The sequence below is a fragment of the Lasioglossum baleicum genome, chromosome 7, assembly GCF_051020765.1.
Source record: "Lasioglossum baleicum chromosome 7, iyLasBale1, whole genome shotgun sequence".
Taxonomy (NCBI): domain Eukaryota; kingdom Metazoa; phylum Arthropoda; class Insecta; order Hymenoptera; family Halictidae; genus Lasioglossum; species Lasioglossum baleicum.
Genome location: NC_134935.1, coordinates 11,975,938 through 11,993,545, shown reverse-complemented (window position 1 = coordinate 11,993,545; position 17,608 = coordinate 11,975,938). Strand labels below are relative to the sequence as shown.

At 48.6% G+C, this 17,608-nt stretch overlaps 1 protein-coding gene across 9 annotated transcripts in view; it reads right to left on the bottom strand.

The window, feature by feature from the left end:
• The window catches only part of Hth (Meis homeobox homothorax), a 518,842-nt gene that overhangs the window by 231,262 nt on the left and 269,972 nt on the right, over positions 1–17,608 (bottom strand). For all 9 annotated transcript variants that reach the window (XM_076427479.1, XM_076427474.1, XM_076427471.1 and 6 more), the window contains one exon: positions 7,226–7,333. In XM_076427479.1, the coding sequence (XP_076283594.1) occupies positions 7,226–7,333 (108 nt within the window). The remainder of the gene's footprint in view (positions 1–7,225; positions 7,334–17,608) is intronic.

The following is a 17,608-nucleotide window of genomic DNA, read 5'->3' as shown; positions in this document are numbered from 1 at the left end:
TTTCCAAAGCGAAGAATAATTTCGAATTTTTGCTATGCGTTTGGGCGCAATTAAAACGGTGGAAGTCCCCTTTTAAGGCCAGCCAATTACCAGGATCGATCGCGGAACGAGACAGGGTTTCACGGGGTTTCCTCAACGAATCGCGATGTACCGGTTAGAACGGGTGGAGAGAACTGTGGTCGGGAGGGTTGAACCGAAGGGTCGTGGCCCGTGGGCTTGAACATCGTTCAAACCACCGTGCACAATAGCGTAGGGGTTGCGGGCGAGAGAGTCGGGCTGCGAGGAGATTCTCCTGGAACCGAGACGAGACGAGACGAGGGAGAGAGAGAGAGAGAGAGAGAGAGAGAGAGAGAGAGAGAGAGAGAGAGAGAGAGAGAGAGAGAGAGAGAGAGAGAGGAAAAGAGTGAGGGCGAGAGAGTTTGCACGCGAAACAATGAGTCGCCGCAATAACGCGGCGTCGAAAAATCTTCGGGATCGTTCGATTCGATTCCGCTCGGATAGAAAAACTTCATCCCGCCGGGCGTTGTTCCGGTATATCCTGTTTGAAAGCAGCCCCGAAGATCAGCGAACAAAGCCAGAATCCCCGATGATAATAAATTTCTGACGGAAGGACAGCGCGAAACAGCGAGGCGCGTTCTTAGCGTTATTGCTTCGTAGAATTCCGATCCCGATATCCGGGGCCGGCTCGAAAGAGAGGAACATAAAGAGAGAAAAAGAGAGAGAGACGGAGAGGGTGTTCAAAAAAAAGAGTAAAAAGCGCTCTCCTATTGGACGGAAACGACTACGCCACTGGCCGTGGAGAACACTGAAAGAGGGAAAGAGGGTAGAGAGAGGGCGGTTAACAATGGCCGCCAACCAAAACATCCGATAAATCTAACCGGCCCTGGACCTCAAGCCCCGAGGGGTTTTAAACTCTCTCACCCCAAAACACCGCCGACGCGGGCGCAACCCTTACATTACGCTACACTCGCCGGAAAAGGGAGCCATGCCGTGTGCCATTGCTGAGCGTGTGGGGGCTGTGAGGTGAAGGGGTGGCGAAGGAGGAGAGGGTTAGCCTAGAGCAGTGGTTCCACCGGTCGGCGAAGGGTTGGGGGTGATATGCGACCCACGAAAAACCAAACTGAGAGAATTTCGCCGGCTCTCACCCCCCTTCGCGTGCCTCCCTCGTGTCCCTTATTCCTCTCGGCCAACCGGCCAACCCTCCGGGCCTCCACCTCCTACTCCTCGCCCGACCGGAACCATAACGAGATCTGCCGCGAGTGAGCGGTCAAGTAGCTTTTCGACGAAATTTCAACGAATTTGTCCCGTGACCGCGCGGTAATTTATTTTCTCGCACCCTGGTCCGTTGACACTGAAATTCCACCGCGAAAGGGGTCGAGGGACGTGGTCGCGCGCAGTCATCGAATTTATTTCGGAGCCGAGGAAAAATTTAAGCGACAGTTAAGCCTCGCACGACGACGCTTGACCTAATTTCGAGGATAGCCCAGAACAACACGGAGGAGAATGACAAAATAAAAGAACAGCACTGGAAAATTTCCATTTCTCCCTCTTCCGCGGCGTGTCTATTTTGTTGCCAGAGATCGAGGCACGTCCGTCGTCGTCCGGATAAACGAAACGATCGAGATTGACGTCAAGAATCTGATCCGGGGAAAAATTTCCGACCTGTGTGGGCGCCGGGTAAGAGGAATTGGAACAAGGTCGCAAAACAAGTCTCCGAGTTTCAATGATTTTTCAACGAGACTCATCTCTCGAACGAATGAGAAAGAAGAGAGAGAAGAGAGGAAGAGAGAGAGAAATAGAGCGTAGGATCCACACGATCTATCGGATTGTTCCGAACGGCAAAGATTTCCTTTCAGCCTCCGGGGATCGGCTCCGCGAAACTGAAAATAACAGCGCGGAGGTGTGCCCGAAACGGAGTGCTCGTAATGGATGACCCAACGAGAATATATGGCCGAGGAAAATGTAGACGCGTTAATGTCGTCGTCGGCTGCGCGGAAACTCGATTCCCCGCGACGCGACAGCCGACGTATCGGGAGTTGAACGTCGCTTGGAATCCCGGGATTCCTCGGCGCTCATACATAATCAGCCCCGCTGTTCCATCTAGGATCTAGTCTTCCCGCGTGGCGGGTTTCCGCGTCGAAGAATGTCGATAGCTTTTACACTACGTGTTCGCTAAACGCTCGCGTCGCCGTCACGGGTTTTTCGACGCTTCTCTCGGACCGTGAAAATTCAAAGCGGAGCTGCTGCCATCGTACCAAGAACTCTTCCATTAGGTTCTCCTCTGTTCCAGCGAGCTCCTTTCAGACTCGAGGTACTCCAAGAAAGGACGAGTTGAAAAACTTTACCAAAGAATGGTATCTCGTAGACACTATTTTTCCAGCCGGTTAGCTCCTATAATTTATTTTACGGTTACAGTGATTAGACTCCTTCGTCGTTCACAATTTTGTCAGAAGAAGACATAACAGCAATATAGACTCGATGTTGTGGTGCAAGAGGTAAAGAATATTTTTCTCGAAGAAATAAATGATGTACATATATATATATATATATATATATATATACATATATATATATATATATATATATATATATATATATATATATATATATATATATTAAAACCTGGGACACACTGTAAGAAAACGAGCGAGGAATAAAGGTGAATATTAACTGTATTTGCACACCAGCTGAAGAAAGAAGAAAGAGAACAGAATGTCTTATTGCTAGACTCCGGCTTTGATGAAATTTCGCAGACTCGTAAAACAATTGAAAATTATTGTGCATGAAGTTTTTAGCAGCTCGGGTGCAGCGCCGGGGAATAATCATCTGAACCTTACGAGCAGGCTAAACTGTCGCGTCTCGATAGTACGAGTGCGTAAATCCCGGAACGGAATGGTTGACCATCGGCTCTATTAACGAACTGCTAGGAAATAGTGATTATTAATAACCGGCACGTCCTGCAACGAAATTTATCCGGCGCATCCGGCCGATCGTTTAATTCAGTCACCGATATCGGTCCACATTCAAAAACGTCCGCGGTTCCCGGGCGTGGGTGGCCGCGGTGAGACGCGACGAGGGGAAAGATTATGAACGCATAAATCAAAAATTAGCATTAACGATTCATTATTAACAGTCGGGCTGCGCGGCCGAGATAAAATTTATCCCCCGTTTCCGTATTCCCGATTAATTAATACGGTCCCGGTACCTTTTTAAAAACAACATTAACGCACCGCCGCGGAACCGGCGTGACACTTTAACAAATGGAAACTGTAGGAGCTGCCCCGGGGACCGGAAAAGGAAATACGCGGAGCGAGATCGATCCTCAGTTGGATAAACATCGGACCGGGGAAGTTTCGAAACGCGAACGAACAGAGACGCGAGAGATTCTTCGAAAATAATTGCACCGAGAGGTGTGTCTTTTCGAGAAAAGCGTTGCGCGCTTATCGTTTCAGCTTTTTCAGAAAATTAAAGTCAAAGAGAAAAGGAAGTTTCCACTTACAGTCCAGCTCCATTTGCGGAGGTGCAATAAGCTAAACCGTATTATTATTGCGAAAAGAGCTGCACCAGATAAAAAGAAGAGGCAAGAACGGAGTTGCGAAATACTCGATGCTCGTTATTTCGCAATTCACGAAGAAAGTAGTTCGTTTCTAATACACATTCAATTTGCACAGAATCCTCGATACGCTCATTTATTACTTTCACTAAAAACTAAGTAAAATATTCTTCTTAATGAATACACTGCTGGTTGCATGCGCGTATAGCAAAAATCAGTAGACCAATCAAATAGAAAACAGAAATGCAAACTGCAGTTGCATTATTTTCATAAGAACAGGAATAAATGTAGTTTCTGTGTTTCGCAATAGATGCAGATATTTTTTATATAAATGCACAGTTTAGTAACCAATAATTACTGACACGAAAAAGATTAGTAAAATTGTCCCTCCGTGGCATAGTTTCCGGGGAAAGCAAGTGACGCGAGAAGTGGAAAGGGTAAGTCATGCACAGACGCGTCAGTCGCCTCCACTCGATAGCACGCGTGTCCGACGAATTCTCAAGTCGTGGCTCTCCGAAAATAAGCCTCGAATGAAAAAATTCTATTCTCCGCTTTCCGTTTATTTTCACGGCATATTTTCGGCTGCAGCCAGTGTAACATTTTCTCTGGAGTTCGATCGTTTTCGTAGAACGTGACACCGTTCGGCAGGATAATCTCGAGACACCCTGTACGTTCGCTGGTGTTTTGTTTGAAGCAGTTCGGCAAAAACGCATTACTATTATTAAAAGAGAAGCCGCGGGGCGGAGAAAGAGCGAAAGATAGAGCGAGATAGAGAGAGAGAGAGAGAGAAAGAGAGAGAGAGAGCGAGAGAAAGAGATTGAAGAGCGAAAAGGAAGTGGAATGTTTCTCCAGAGCGCAGCTCCGAGACCGCTCCACCTTCTCTTTGCGGATCCGTGCTCGTGGCTCGGTCCGTGGGCGGAAGGAAGAGGTCCAGAGGCGAGAGAGGCGAACGAAGAGGACGAGGGAGCAGAAAGAGGGACAGACAGGCAGGTCGGTCCGAGAGAGTGTAACCCGCGGCTGCCATGGTTACCGTCGCATTCCCGCCTCGTCTCGTTGCCATGGAGACGGTTCTCCTCTCTCTCTTCTCGAGCCACAGTTCGCTCTCGGCCGGTCTCTCTCGTTCTCCCAGCAGCACGCGCGTCCCTTTTCCTCCGGAGCGTTCCGCCGATTCCCTCCTCGCAGAGCTCTCTCTCTCTCTCCCTATCGGTTCTCTCGGTCCTTCTCCCGTCCCTCCACCGGCGCTCGGTTTTCTCCTCGCTCCGACACCGGAGAGCGAGAGGTTCTCTCTACCTCTGGCATTCGCTCATATTCCCTCCGTTCCTTCGAGCGATGAGGAAGAGGGCGCAGAGAGTGCAAAGAGGAACGAACAGAGGGAGGCAAAGAGGGACGAGGAAAGAGGCGCATGCGCGGTACCCCCGTCTTCGAGGACGGGAGAGGGACACCGGCAGGCAGGCAGGCAGGCAAGCAAGCAAGGCAGGCAAGACGCGTCTCGGAATCGTTCGATTAGTTATCGACTGAAAGTGATTTACGTCCTCTTATCGGCAAGCTCCTTGGCGGCCGCGTAATTTAATTAAGGGAGAAATCGAGGATAGACAGGGCCCGCGGATCGGATCGTTTCCACTGTGGCGCAGCCCAACGACGGACACCGTGCGCGATGCTTATCGGCGGCCGACCTTGCTGTCCGCTGACCATGACGAGCGGACACGACCGAGAACGGAAAAATCACGAATCACCTCGGTCGGCTCGTTTCAAGACGAGTTTTCCCCGAGTTTTCCAGGTGACGGGCTCTCTCCTTTCCTCGTTCCTTTCTTTTTCTCTCTTTCGACGGCGAGCCGAGCGCGAATAATCGCGGAATAACAAGCGGGGATAGGTGGGGCGCGTGTGTGCGCCGCGATAGACAGGCGGAGGTGTAAGCGGCTTGTTTTATAAGCCCCGATTCTGATTGGCCGTCGCGTCACCCGATATCAATATTTATTCAACGCGACGAATGCCCGAGGCACGATTAAAACTTGTTTATGCCGCGAACGATCGCGCTCCTCCCACCGGGGGCCGAGTACATCGTGCCTCTCTCGTGCCTATGCACACACGTCCCACAGAGCGGTGCCAAGAGTGCGTGCAGTTTCCTATTCCTCCTTTTTCCCTTATTCTGTACTCCCCCGGTCTTATCCCAGCATCCTCGCTGACGATCGAGTCGACCGTGTCCCGAAATGCTGGAGAAGTTATTGTCTCATCATATATTAAAGGGATATTCCAACGACATAAGTAGGCTACAAATTTTTCTAAAAGATTTTTTTCTTTTTATAAAGAGAATCTTTTCTGATTGAAAGACTGCATTAAAAATGTTATCATTCTTCTGTAATATAAATGCTACTTTGTGTTTCATAAACTTGTACAGGGTCTATAAAAAGTAATGGTCATCCGTCGCAGGGGTGAATATATGTACACCTCTGGGTCGGTGGACATTTGTAAAAGAAACTTGCCGCAATATTGTTTATAATAAAGGAAATTGTTGTTATAGTTTGTTTTTGCATGAATACCTTCTACTCGTTGAGAGAAGAAAAAGTTTGAAAGAAGCAATATGTCGCAAACAAATAGTTATTGAGATATAAGCTGTTAAAGTTCTTGTAGACACACAGGCAAAAGCCTACTACTAAAGTTCACACTTTCACACGACCGTGTCGATGAGACAGAACATGATCGTGTGCGTGCCTTGAGCTAAATGAAAAATGGGACATTCGTCGCTAGGCCCGTACCAAGTGATCGTCTCCCTGCCCATTCGGATCATAAATTTGGAGTAGCAAGATATGAAAGTATACCTTATATTTTTATACATAAGAATATCAATCCTGGGTTATAAAATGCTAATGCGAAGTATAGGTACTTAGAAATTTTTCAGAACCTTGTGTTCCTCCGTCGGATCAACAGGAAACTGCCATTTGCGCGAATATGTTTGAAGCACAACACAGCACATTATCCAAAATTGTGACAGCTTATATCTCTGTAACTATTTATTTGCGACATGTGGCCTCTTTCAAACTTTTTCTCTTCTGGATGAGTGGAAGGTGTTGATGTAAAAAACAACTTCCAACTTTCAAACAATATTCTTTGTTATAAACAATTTTGCGACGAGTTTCTCTTACAAATGTCCACCGTCCAGAGGTGTGGACTCACCCCTAGAACGGATGACCATTACTTTTTATACACCATGTACATAAGCATAAAGATCCGGAGTTTCCTCGTGAAAGACACACGACGTATCCGCAACATCTTAACACGATGATGGGAATGAAAGAAAGTCGTTGTTCTACAATTCAAGTGAAGTATGATACGAGGCTCGCGAAGGCATTTAACGGTTAATCCACGGCTATCGAAGGGGCGCGAGAGACGCGCGGGAGAATCTTCAGTCGCGATTAATGCAAGAACTCCGGGTTGGGACACGGTTAAACAGGCGGAGCGTCCCGTTTAATTAAGGATAACGTACGGACGGGAGAAATTTCCACGAGAGTTTCGGCCCCGCGCGCTGTTGCCGAGCCCTCGGGCCCGTGGAATGCGCGGCGAAAGAGCTCGCGGCCATATTTCCCGAAGATATTCAATTTGGAAGGGCGATGAAAGTTTCGAAGCTGAAGCAGGCAAAGAGAGAGAGAGAGAGAGAGAAGTTTTGTAAAGACTTACCGGGACTACCGAGGAAGACGGAAGAGTAAAGAACGCCACGACGCGCCTCGCTCGCCGCTCGTTGCGCGTCCGGCGGTGAACTCCATTCCCTACGCGGACACCATTTACCTGAAGCAAAAGAAACAAATTCGGTTCACCGTTAATCACTTGGTTTTTCTTATCCAACATACATAGCGCAAGCCTACGTATTTACATCGTACGCAGCGAGCGGGTCAACACGAATTCGAATCGTGAACGAGTCACTACCTCTGGCTTGGCTTACGTCCGGAGTAAAGCCAGACATAATAAATAGCATAATAATAATTAGGTAGACATGATCCTTTTCAATTAGTATCGATTCCCAATAGCAAAGTATGATTGTATTCGAAGTACATATGAAAACCAAGGAGTATTAATCACTTGCGCTGGGAAGTGTGCCACTCATGTCGAGATCACACACATCTATGATTTAGATGCTAGCGCATAGTTCCTAAATAATACCCTCTCAAAAACATTGATCCTTCATAGGTATATCTTGGATGGGAAGGTTTTATAATAAAGTAGAATATTTGAATAAACTTTTTCTTGTTATTATTATAAAGCAATATATGTCAGTAGCGTTTAGAGCTCGGAAAGTGTTAAATGTTTCCGAAGCTTTATGTTTGGTTTCGTGTGATAAAACTTTGCAGAGATGCCAAATAGGTGAAGATAATCTGCCATAGCAGACGTTTCGGATGATGAATTAAAGTTGAATGAACTCCAACGATACGCTTCCTGGAGTTTTTAATTTCCATCGACCGGGTGCGCTCACCCTGCTGTAAACGGGAGTTTGCACGATCGAATCGAATCGTTCGGAGTCTTTGTTGAGAAAACATAAATTTGCGATGTAAAGGAGAGTGCGCGAGCCGGCCAATAACCCTGTCCGTTGGTCGATTAGAAAAATGTACGGTCCTGCGGAAAAATTCCGCCGCGAAACAGCTATTACATTACGTGAACGGCGCGGCGGGCGGCGCCGAGGGGGCACGTATACGCGTCCGAAAGAATGCAGAAAACGGCCGATACAAAGGGAGCAAAGAATTCGTGATCGTTTGCATCACGACTTCGACCGGGAGATCCTATCGCGTGCTGCTCCATATATATCCCGTTAGTTCTTTCGTTCTTTTTCGCCGGGCCGGACGACGGCCAGCATGCGATCTCACCCCTGCGCGCAGCACCGCGCCGCGAACTCCGCTCGTTCGACCAAGAATAATCGTGCAATTATAATAATTAGATAAACGTGCGAGGAGCTTGTTGCGTTAAGAGCCGGTACTCGCTCAACCGCGTTGCACCCGCCTACCGTAGAAAAACTTATCGGCGGATATACATATACGGATTCGAAGCGTGCTGGGCGGTGCCGGGATTATATTTCTCAATTAAACGTGATTGATACAGGCATCGACAACGTCCACGGCTAATTCGCGAATACGCCGATACAACGCCGCGACCAATATGAAAATGCCTCACCGCGAACGTGACGCGTTAACCCGGGATCACTGAGCGAATTTTTGTCGAGCCAGATTCTGGCCAATTTGTTCCAGGCAGAAAATTATGTGCTAGATAGGTGCTAAGTAGACTGTGGATTTTTATGCAAATTTTATAATGATTATCTTTATTTATTTTTACCACACATTTCTAAAATTCAAGAAAACATGGACAGTGAATTTTGACGTTTTTGCACGAATACATATTTAGGAATATTTTCACATATGATTTTTTAAAGAAAAAATGATCTTTTCATGTTTTGAAAAAACGACGGATGTTAAAACTTTTGGTTCGTGCCTGGAGATAGAGAAGTAAAAAGGAGGTGTATCTAATAAAAATATTCTCGAAATGTTTGAATTCTGGAGTGAAAATAGCTGCGAGAGCAAAGGGTTAAGGACATCGAAGAAGGGCGGGGGGCGACGGAAAAAGCGAACGAGCTGCGACGCGATTAACGCTGCAGTGGAGGGACTGATTTATAAGACCGACAGGCAGTCCCGTGTAGCCGAGGTATTGCAATTTTCCGGATGCGAAAATAGGAAAGGTATCTACTTTATTTCCAGGGAGATCCCGGCTGAATGAGGATACACGGTAAGAAAGGGTGGCACCGGGGGATAAGAGTAAGCCGCGGAGCGAAGTAATTTCACACGGGAGAGTAGGGTCTCGCCCGGTCTAGCGGCGGAGGATCCGCTGGAGCTCTACAGCCTTATCTTGGAAATATAGCGACCATCCTCCGAGCGAAAATTATATTCTTGAAAAGCGGGAGATTGCTTCCTCGGCTCGTGGCCGGCGCCGCTCGGCGTGTCGCCGTATCAGCTGTTCCCGGGTGATACACCGGACCGTTTAGCGGGACGGACCCGGCAGTGCCTTAATTAATTGGAAGCCAGGTTTTTGCGCTGCGACCACGGTGTCGATGGAGCAGGATATTCGGCAGGAAAAAACATTGTTGGACCGGTGATTTAATGCCAGACCGGAGCTAATGGATTTAAAAACGCGGGCCACGTTTGAATTCCAGGGCCCGACGCGAAAGGTGCGTCCGGATCGACGCCACGGTTATGGTTAGTCGCGTTAATTTGTGGTTCGGTGAAATGACAGGGCCGGGGCCTCATGACGGTCCCAGAACGATAGTTAGGTAGAGCGGGACTGGAGATCCGACTGACCAATGAACCGTACGTCGAGAGACGAATCTTTAATAATACCGTGCTTGATGACAATATTTCAGAATCGTGGAGGGTGATCGTGAATCGTGACTCCGGGTATACTGGTGATCCTGGGAGGTAAGGATGATCGTTTCGACGGTACGCTCCGCAGATGAACGATGCTCCAGGATCATTCGGAGTCGCTCGGTTTCGTGGCCGAGCCATTAGACGTGAGTCACAACTGTTCCACGATGAAACGGGACTCCGGATACCTGTAGGATCGCGGAGCGGAGGTGGAGCCGGCCGGCAAGAAATTTATAGCCGCTAAGAGACAGGGTGTAATCATACGCGTCACCCCGTCAACCCCATAACCGTGATTTATCGTGGGAATTCCAAAAGACGTCCCGGAATGCCTTTCATGTCCACGCTCGGATGCCATGGATTCCGAGGGTCCGGCCGCTAGTTTCCGCGAAGAAAGCGTGCACGCTGTCTCTCTCTCTCTCCCTCTCTCGTCTCCTCTTTTTTCATAATTCGCGATCGCCGCGGTGAGTTACGGACGCGGACGTTAATTGAACATCGCGCGCAACGCTTGTCCGTCGAGGAACGCGCCGCGCGAGCCACCGGTGTGTAATTGAATTCGAGGAAACTCCGCGGAGCGGATAGGAGAGCGACGATCCGAATTCATTGAAGCGCTCGAACCGCGCCATGAATTATTCCGCCCCTGAAACTTTAATCACGGCCGATTCCGTGTTCTGAGGAGAGCAATCGTCGCATCTGGAAACGAGCGCGAGTCGGCCGTCGCCGCTCCTCCGGAGACAAAGAGGGACAGATAGAGGAGTGAGGGAGAGGGAGAGAGAGAGAGAGAGAGTGAGAGAAAGGGTAGCGGGGGATTCGTTAAGTGGCATCAAGTGAGACGTCTCTTTTGAACGATCGCTCTCTGGGCTAAATTGCGGGTTAACTTCGGGGCTCGCGTGTTAGCGACAGTCATGCCACGCGGTCGAGTCATGTAGCAGATGAAACCAGAGAGGAGGACGAGAAGGATCGGGCCGGACGATTCGGCGACCGCGTCATCCGAACCGTGGACGAACCCGAGAACCGAGCCTAATACGCACGCGACCATGCCCCGGCCCCGGTTTATTTTTACGGATTACCATGCCCGACGATTGTAAATTGGTATGTAATTCGAGCGACGGATCGGTATCGGGTCCGCGACTGATTCACTCGCGTTAACAACCGTCCTGGTCCCAGTTCGTTGAACTTCTTTCGTTGGTCCCAAGCGTATCCTCAATTGCGAGTCCGCGCGATTTCATTAGCCTCCTCTTCTGTCCCTTCCTTCTGCCGTCATCGGTTTCGGAATACTACCAATTATTCTGTTTGGCATAGTTTTCGCTCTGCATCGTTTGACCCTGCGCTTACCCAGACGGACCCTCGAGGGGATCCGAACCTTTCCCACCGGTCCCTCGAATATTCTCAATTTCTATGCCACGAAAGGTCTCGTAAACAACTTCTCTGCTCTCTTCCTTCTGCAACCATTCAATTTGGAACGTTTTTCCTCGGGAATCACGTTACAAAATTTTCTTGTTCGCAATACTTTCCACAGTCGATCGCTCGATCCAGTGTTCAATCTTTGAATGAAACCTGCAGGACTTCACGCATAGTAATTGAACGTTTGAAGAATGTGCGAGATAAGGATCTAAGGACTCAGCCCAGAGCCATCAACGCGGACCGGAGTCACATCCCGGATATAGATACATTCCCAATAACCCCATCGTATTAGGGTTGCGTTCTCGGTATAAATAAATCAATATAACCCGCTTCCACCCTCAGACGCCGCCCTCTTTCTCCGTAAGGAAGTGACGTATGAGACTCGTATCCTCGGGACGAGGGTTGAGGAGGCCACCGTGTTATTTCACAGTTAGGCTCGTTCCACCCCTCCCCCGTGGCACCTCCAACCTCCTTCGTTGCCGGCATCTTCTCTATCCAGACCGACCTCCGTCCCTAGTCCCGCTTCCAGACGCGCACGAGTCCCTCGGGAAGCTTTTGTCCTCGAGCTGTAAGCGACTTCCTGACAGGCCAAGTTTGCACCTGCTCTCCTTCTGCCGTCGCTTGTATCTCTCTCCGTTCGTTTCTTTCCGGCCCTCCTCCTCCCCGACGTCGTTGCTACTTTCTCTAGCCTCCGTCTAACCTTAACTTTTCAGCTGGTACCACCCACCGGCTCGAAATTTATTCGAGATGGGTATGCCCTATCTTTCGACCGCCTCTTCGAAGGTAATCTTCCGGCCAACGGATGGAGCGAACGTACCGCGCTTTCGATGCTCGAAATGATTTTTAGTAATGATCCTCTACCTACAACGATCCTCTGCTAACAGTCATTTTCATTCAATCCCTTGGGAGAAAAATGAGTATCGTTCGATGACCTTTCAAGTAGGTATCTATACAGTAGGTACCTGTCAGAGTTGGGCAATAATTAAATCAACGATTAACGAATAAATTTCTACTTCAATCGTTAATCGCAATCAACAATTAATCTCCTAGTTTAGTCGTTAATTGCGGTTAACGATTAAATACATATTAATCATTGATTGGGAATAACGGTTAAATTTCTACTTTAGTCGTTCGTAGCTATTAACGATTACATTCCTTTCAATTGGAATCGTGAATCGGATAATTAATTAATAATTAGCTGCTAAAATTTCGAAATGAAATACGGAATCGAAACTATATGAATACTGAAAAAAATGTAAACTGAATATAGGTGCACTGTCATTTGGTCTATATATTACTATAATATATACATATATAATAATACTATATTGGTAATATATAATATAAACTCTGTTTATGTGCTTTTATTTTTTTCTTTTCGATGTTTTCTTTTTTTAATCAACGATTGAACTTCATCAATCGATTGAATCAGTCTCCAATTCTTCGATAATTTCTTTTTTTAATCGACGATTGTCGATTAACTTCATCAATCGATTGGATCAATCGTCGATATTTCAATGATTACCTTTTTTAATCGTACACATTAATAAATCAATCTTGATTAAAATTTTAATCGATTAATGCCCAAATCTGGTACCTGTATAGTAAGTAGATGTGTGCGCGAACCCGAAAATGTCGGGTCAGATCAGGCCGAGAATTTTATTCGTCTTTGGGATGGAGAAGTTTCGAGATTCTCAGATGTATCTGGGTCCTCGAGAATGTTTGGTGTTATCCCGGAGAATATTCGTGATTTCTGATCATTTTTGAGAACCCGTCCCGACTATCAGGTACCTGAGACTTTCGAGTTCTCGCACAGTTCTAATAGTAAGTATATTGGTCAAATAGGTAGAACAGGTAGAATAAGACGATGTTTTTCACGATGTCCGGCGGCCACGCCGCTTCGATTTTCCTATCGCGGCTGGGAGCAGTGTCTTTCTCGACAGGGGGTGGGGAGTGCGCCCCGTTCGCAGATGTTCGAGACGCCGGGTGATTAATGGCGGCCGATAAACGTAATTTGTTGCGGGCCGCGGACTCGTCGTCTCCCGGCTCGTCTTTCGCATTCAAATTGATAAACAGGACGCAGTTTGTAATGGCCGGTGGGTTGCGGTGTTACGGGACAGCCGGCTGTCGGATGAACCGGACGACTTCACTGACCGTCGGCCGGCATAGTAATTAATTTTAAGCAGCACGCCGCGCGATTTTCGCTATCTCGCCGGGCACGGTCTTCATCTTCCGTTCTCCACGTGACCGGTGGGGATCACGAAGACACCCTCGCTCACGGGACACCGCCGCCGTGCCCGGAGAAGGGTACACGGACACACGGATGAATCCTCCTCTGTGTCGCTTTGGTTCTTTGATCGCGCGACTCGCAGCCCCGTGATAATTCAATTAGGTAGGCGCGAGGGCTCACACCATGAAACGATCGCCGACACCGCGGGAGAAAAACCAGGGAACCGTGTAGTAGCGTTACCCAAGGCTTTTCTCTCTCTCTCCGAGTCGTAAAAAAATAATCGCGCTAGATCTGGAGCGAACGCAACGCAACGCAACACGATGGCGCGACGTCGAAAAAGACAACGCCAGCGGGGCGGGCACAGTGCGGCGTAAACGAGGCAGTTAACTACCGCGAAATGAAAACGCAAACGTGGCCGATAGGCCGACGATAGCGCGACACGCGCGCCGAACCAAACGAACGTTATTAAGAGGAATAAAGATAAGCTCGGAACGGAACGCGGGCCGGGCCGAGCTTCGGTTCGGCTACGTAGGCGCGTAGGTACACAAGGCCCTCCTCTTTCCTCTGCACGTAGGCGCGGCTGACACACGCTGGAACGAGCCACGGTTCTCTCTCTCTCTCTCTCTCCCCCTCTTTCTCTCTCGGCGTGTCGCGCGAACCCGCGATTACCATTAAACGCGTAATGGAAACGGGCCCGAAGGAACCTGGTCAACCGGCGATAAGATCGAACAAAGGTGTTAACGTAACTCAACGCCGACAGGTGAGAGCACCGGGCTTCGATGTTGCCCGCGCTGCTACACGCCGGCTTCCGCGACTTCCTCCATAAAACGCAAATCCACAATTAACACTCTTCCCAACGGCCACGCTCGAATTTACATTGGCACTTAGCACCGATGCTGCCCGATACATTCGGACGCGTTCTAACCGGACACCGCTGAACGGTGACCCGTTTCGTGAACTCCGGAGCAGATTCGCTTCGATGAATATACATCGAACGACGTAGCGCGACGCTTGAGAACTTGATGCGGAAAATTGACGAGGAAACGTCTCATACGGTTCAGAAATTTTTCATTTTCTAAATACTTTTAAAAAGCATACATGGAGGATGAAGAAACGTACGTACTTCGCGGCAAATTGTAGATAAAGTATCAATGGACGTTAAATAAAAGAGAAAGTCGGACGTGTATCTGTACAAAGTGGATCCATACAGATGGCTCGTTTCGTCGACGCTGCACCAGAGACCCTATCCTCGATTTGAATATTTTTAGGCTGACCAGGGGCAGTCGAGACCGTCCGAGTTTGTCGGGCCCAAGGAATCGCGTTGGACGCGTTGGCCGGCTCCATTGTAACAACAAACGAAAAGGTGAGTTATCGTCGCGTCGACGGAAGAAAGCAGGCCGAGGGAATTTCTCGTGGAATCCGCGCCGCTTTCGTAGCCTATCGTATCCGCGTCCGATTGTTCGCCGAGTTATAAACGTAGCTTGGAACGGAGGCCGTTTGATCGATGGCAGCCAAAAGCCAGTCGGCGTAGGAGGAGCGGAGAGCGAGAGGAGAATGGAGCTAGGGGGGGTCTAGAGGGGAGCGTAGACGGTGGACGAGGGGGGCGGTCGGAAGTGGTCAGGAATCACGGGGTGACGTCAGCTCGTGACTCGTGACACGCGCTGGTTTAATTAGCGCTACAATGCCGAATTCGTGTGCATGTGCAACCAGAAGGTGGAAACGCGGAGAGGGAAAGAGGAGGAGGAGACGGAGGACGTTGAAATCGGACGGTGCAGGACGCAAAGCTCGAGCAAACCACCATCGAGTTCCCTGTTCCCGGCCACGATTCTCTTCTCTCTTTCTGGCATTCTGCCTGGCGACCTACGACCCGCCCCCGGTCCCCGGGACCACGTTCTCCGAATTACCGGTCCCGTCGCTGCAACACCGGTGCACTTAGCGTAAATTCAGGGCGAATCGACGGCGCTTGACGTCCCCTTTCCCAGACCCCTCAATTTCCTCCCCTTTTGAGCCGCCCTCCTTCCACCGATCCCGAGCTGGATCACGTCTATATCTCGTTTACGTACCGATCGTCGAGGCGTTTTCCTCTAGCCGGCCTGGAATTAATGTTACGTGGAAACGGAGCCGGAGAATTTGTGACGAACAAGCCCGCCAGACTCGATAGACTTTTACAACGCTTTTACGCGATCGACCGCTTATATCCCGGAGAGCTTGACTTTTTCGGGGTCCGATCGATCCTGATCGGGGATCCGATCGTTCGAGCTCCATGAGATGGAAGATTGCTATAACGGCTACGAGAAAAAATGTTCCCCGGCCGAATAATTCGAGTCTCCTACCGGGCTCTAGAGTTGTTCCGGTTTGCAGCGAAACGCACAAAGTTGAAGAAATGGAATAGATGCAAAAGCGTTGCGAGTCATTCCTGATGAATTTAAGGGACGATGCGTCTGCGAGGTGATGCGAGCGTATGCGCATCCTCGTCCAGCGCGACACGCGGCCGAGATAGCAGAGTTTTTAAATGTTACGGCAGGTCGGGAGGACTAAATGATGATAAACTATCTCGCCGGTCCCTGTAGGCTGACCCTACGCGCCGGCTTGAATTACAGCCGGAAAATAAAACTGCTCGACGCTCGGCAAACAAGCAAAACACATCAACCCGGCCGACAATAAGACGCGCGACACAACAATCCGGAGATCGTTTCCAGTTTTCGAGATTTTCGACGACCACATCCCGGACTCGAAAAATCCATTAAAACTACGCGGACCTCTCCGCGCGAAAATTAACACCAATTAAAAAGGCCTTCTTCATTTTTTGTGTTAAATAACATTTGAAATTCAAGGTGCGCCGCCGTGATTTACTCCCGGTCTAATCATGACCGTTTTCTCTGTGCGGTTCGCTTGAATTCACTCACCCCGTCGTTCCCCGCTCCTCCCGGCAACCGGGCTGCCAGTGCCTCCCTTCTCCCCCACCCCCTGTTCCTCCCGGATTATTAATTCCCTCGTTAAAATCCGACCCGCGGCGTCGCCACGGTTTGTTATTTACGAACGAAAATTGTAAATACGAGCGAGCCGGCGGGCGTATCGACGCGCGACCACTCCCGCGGCCACGAGCAATTAATAATCGCATCGGAGCTAATTAAATCCGGAAAACATGCAAATGCACTGTGTTTATATTTCAAAGGGACGACCGATCGGTCGCGCCCAGGGATGACGGAAGGGGTGGAAGCGGAAGCTGCGCGAGCTGGAACGAAAGGGACCAGACCGCCTAGGGGATTCGGTTATAAATTACCCTTAAAAATCTTTAAAACGCGCGACTGCGTTCAATTCATTTCATTTTTGCGAGCCGAAGGTTGAGTTCCAATCGATTCGCAAACGCGTAGACTAATGAGATAGAATATGTATTTTTCATTAATAGTCTCTATAGAAAATATTCGATTGGTCTTATTACCAGTAAAGATTTATTTCTACCGAGGTTGCCAAACGAACTTTGTTTCATATTATTTTATGTTATGATAACCATCATTGTCGTGGTTATCAAGTAAATGCACTTTCCTAATAAACGATGGTATGATGGTAACACATATCTGAGCGAATTTCCTCAATTAAAATAATGGAAAATGAATGTCGTAAAATAATTGAAGTGCATAACCAACTTAAATATAATCTTTGCAGTAGACGACTTCAACTTCACGAAGACTCATTGCAACTATGCTCCTATAATTATTTCAAACGAAGTTTCTACAGTGGTATTAGAATACTTAAATTTAGATTATTTTAAATGGTTTTACCATGTATGAGCGCTTTATATCCGGGCAAGAACCGAGCCAGCACCGTGCAGCAATGATGAATAGTGCCTCAGATTGCAGCTCTGATGGGTGAAACACTTTTTGCCACAATTAAGTAACAACAATAGGGATTACGTAGCAGAATACCCAGAATATGTTGGATCCACTGATGGCGAGGAGGGGGGGACGAATTAATCGACGATTCCGAGGAGGAACAAGCGTTGCATCAGCAGAAAGTGACACAGAATTGTTG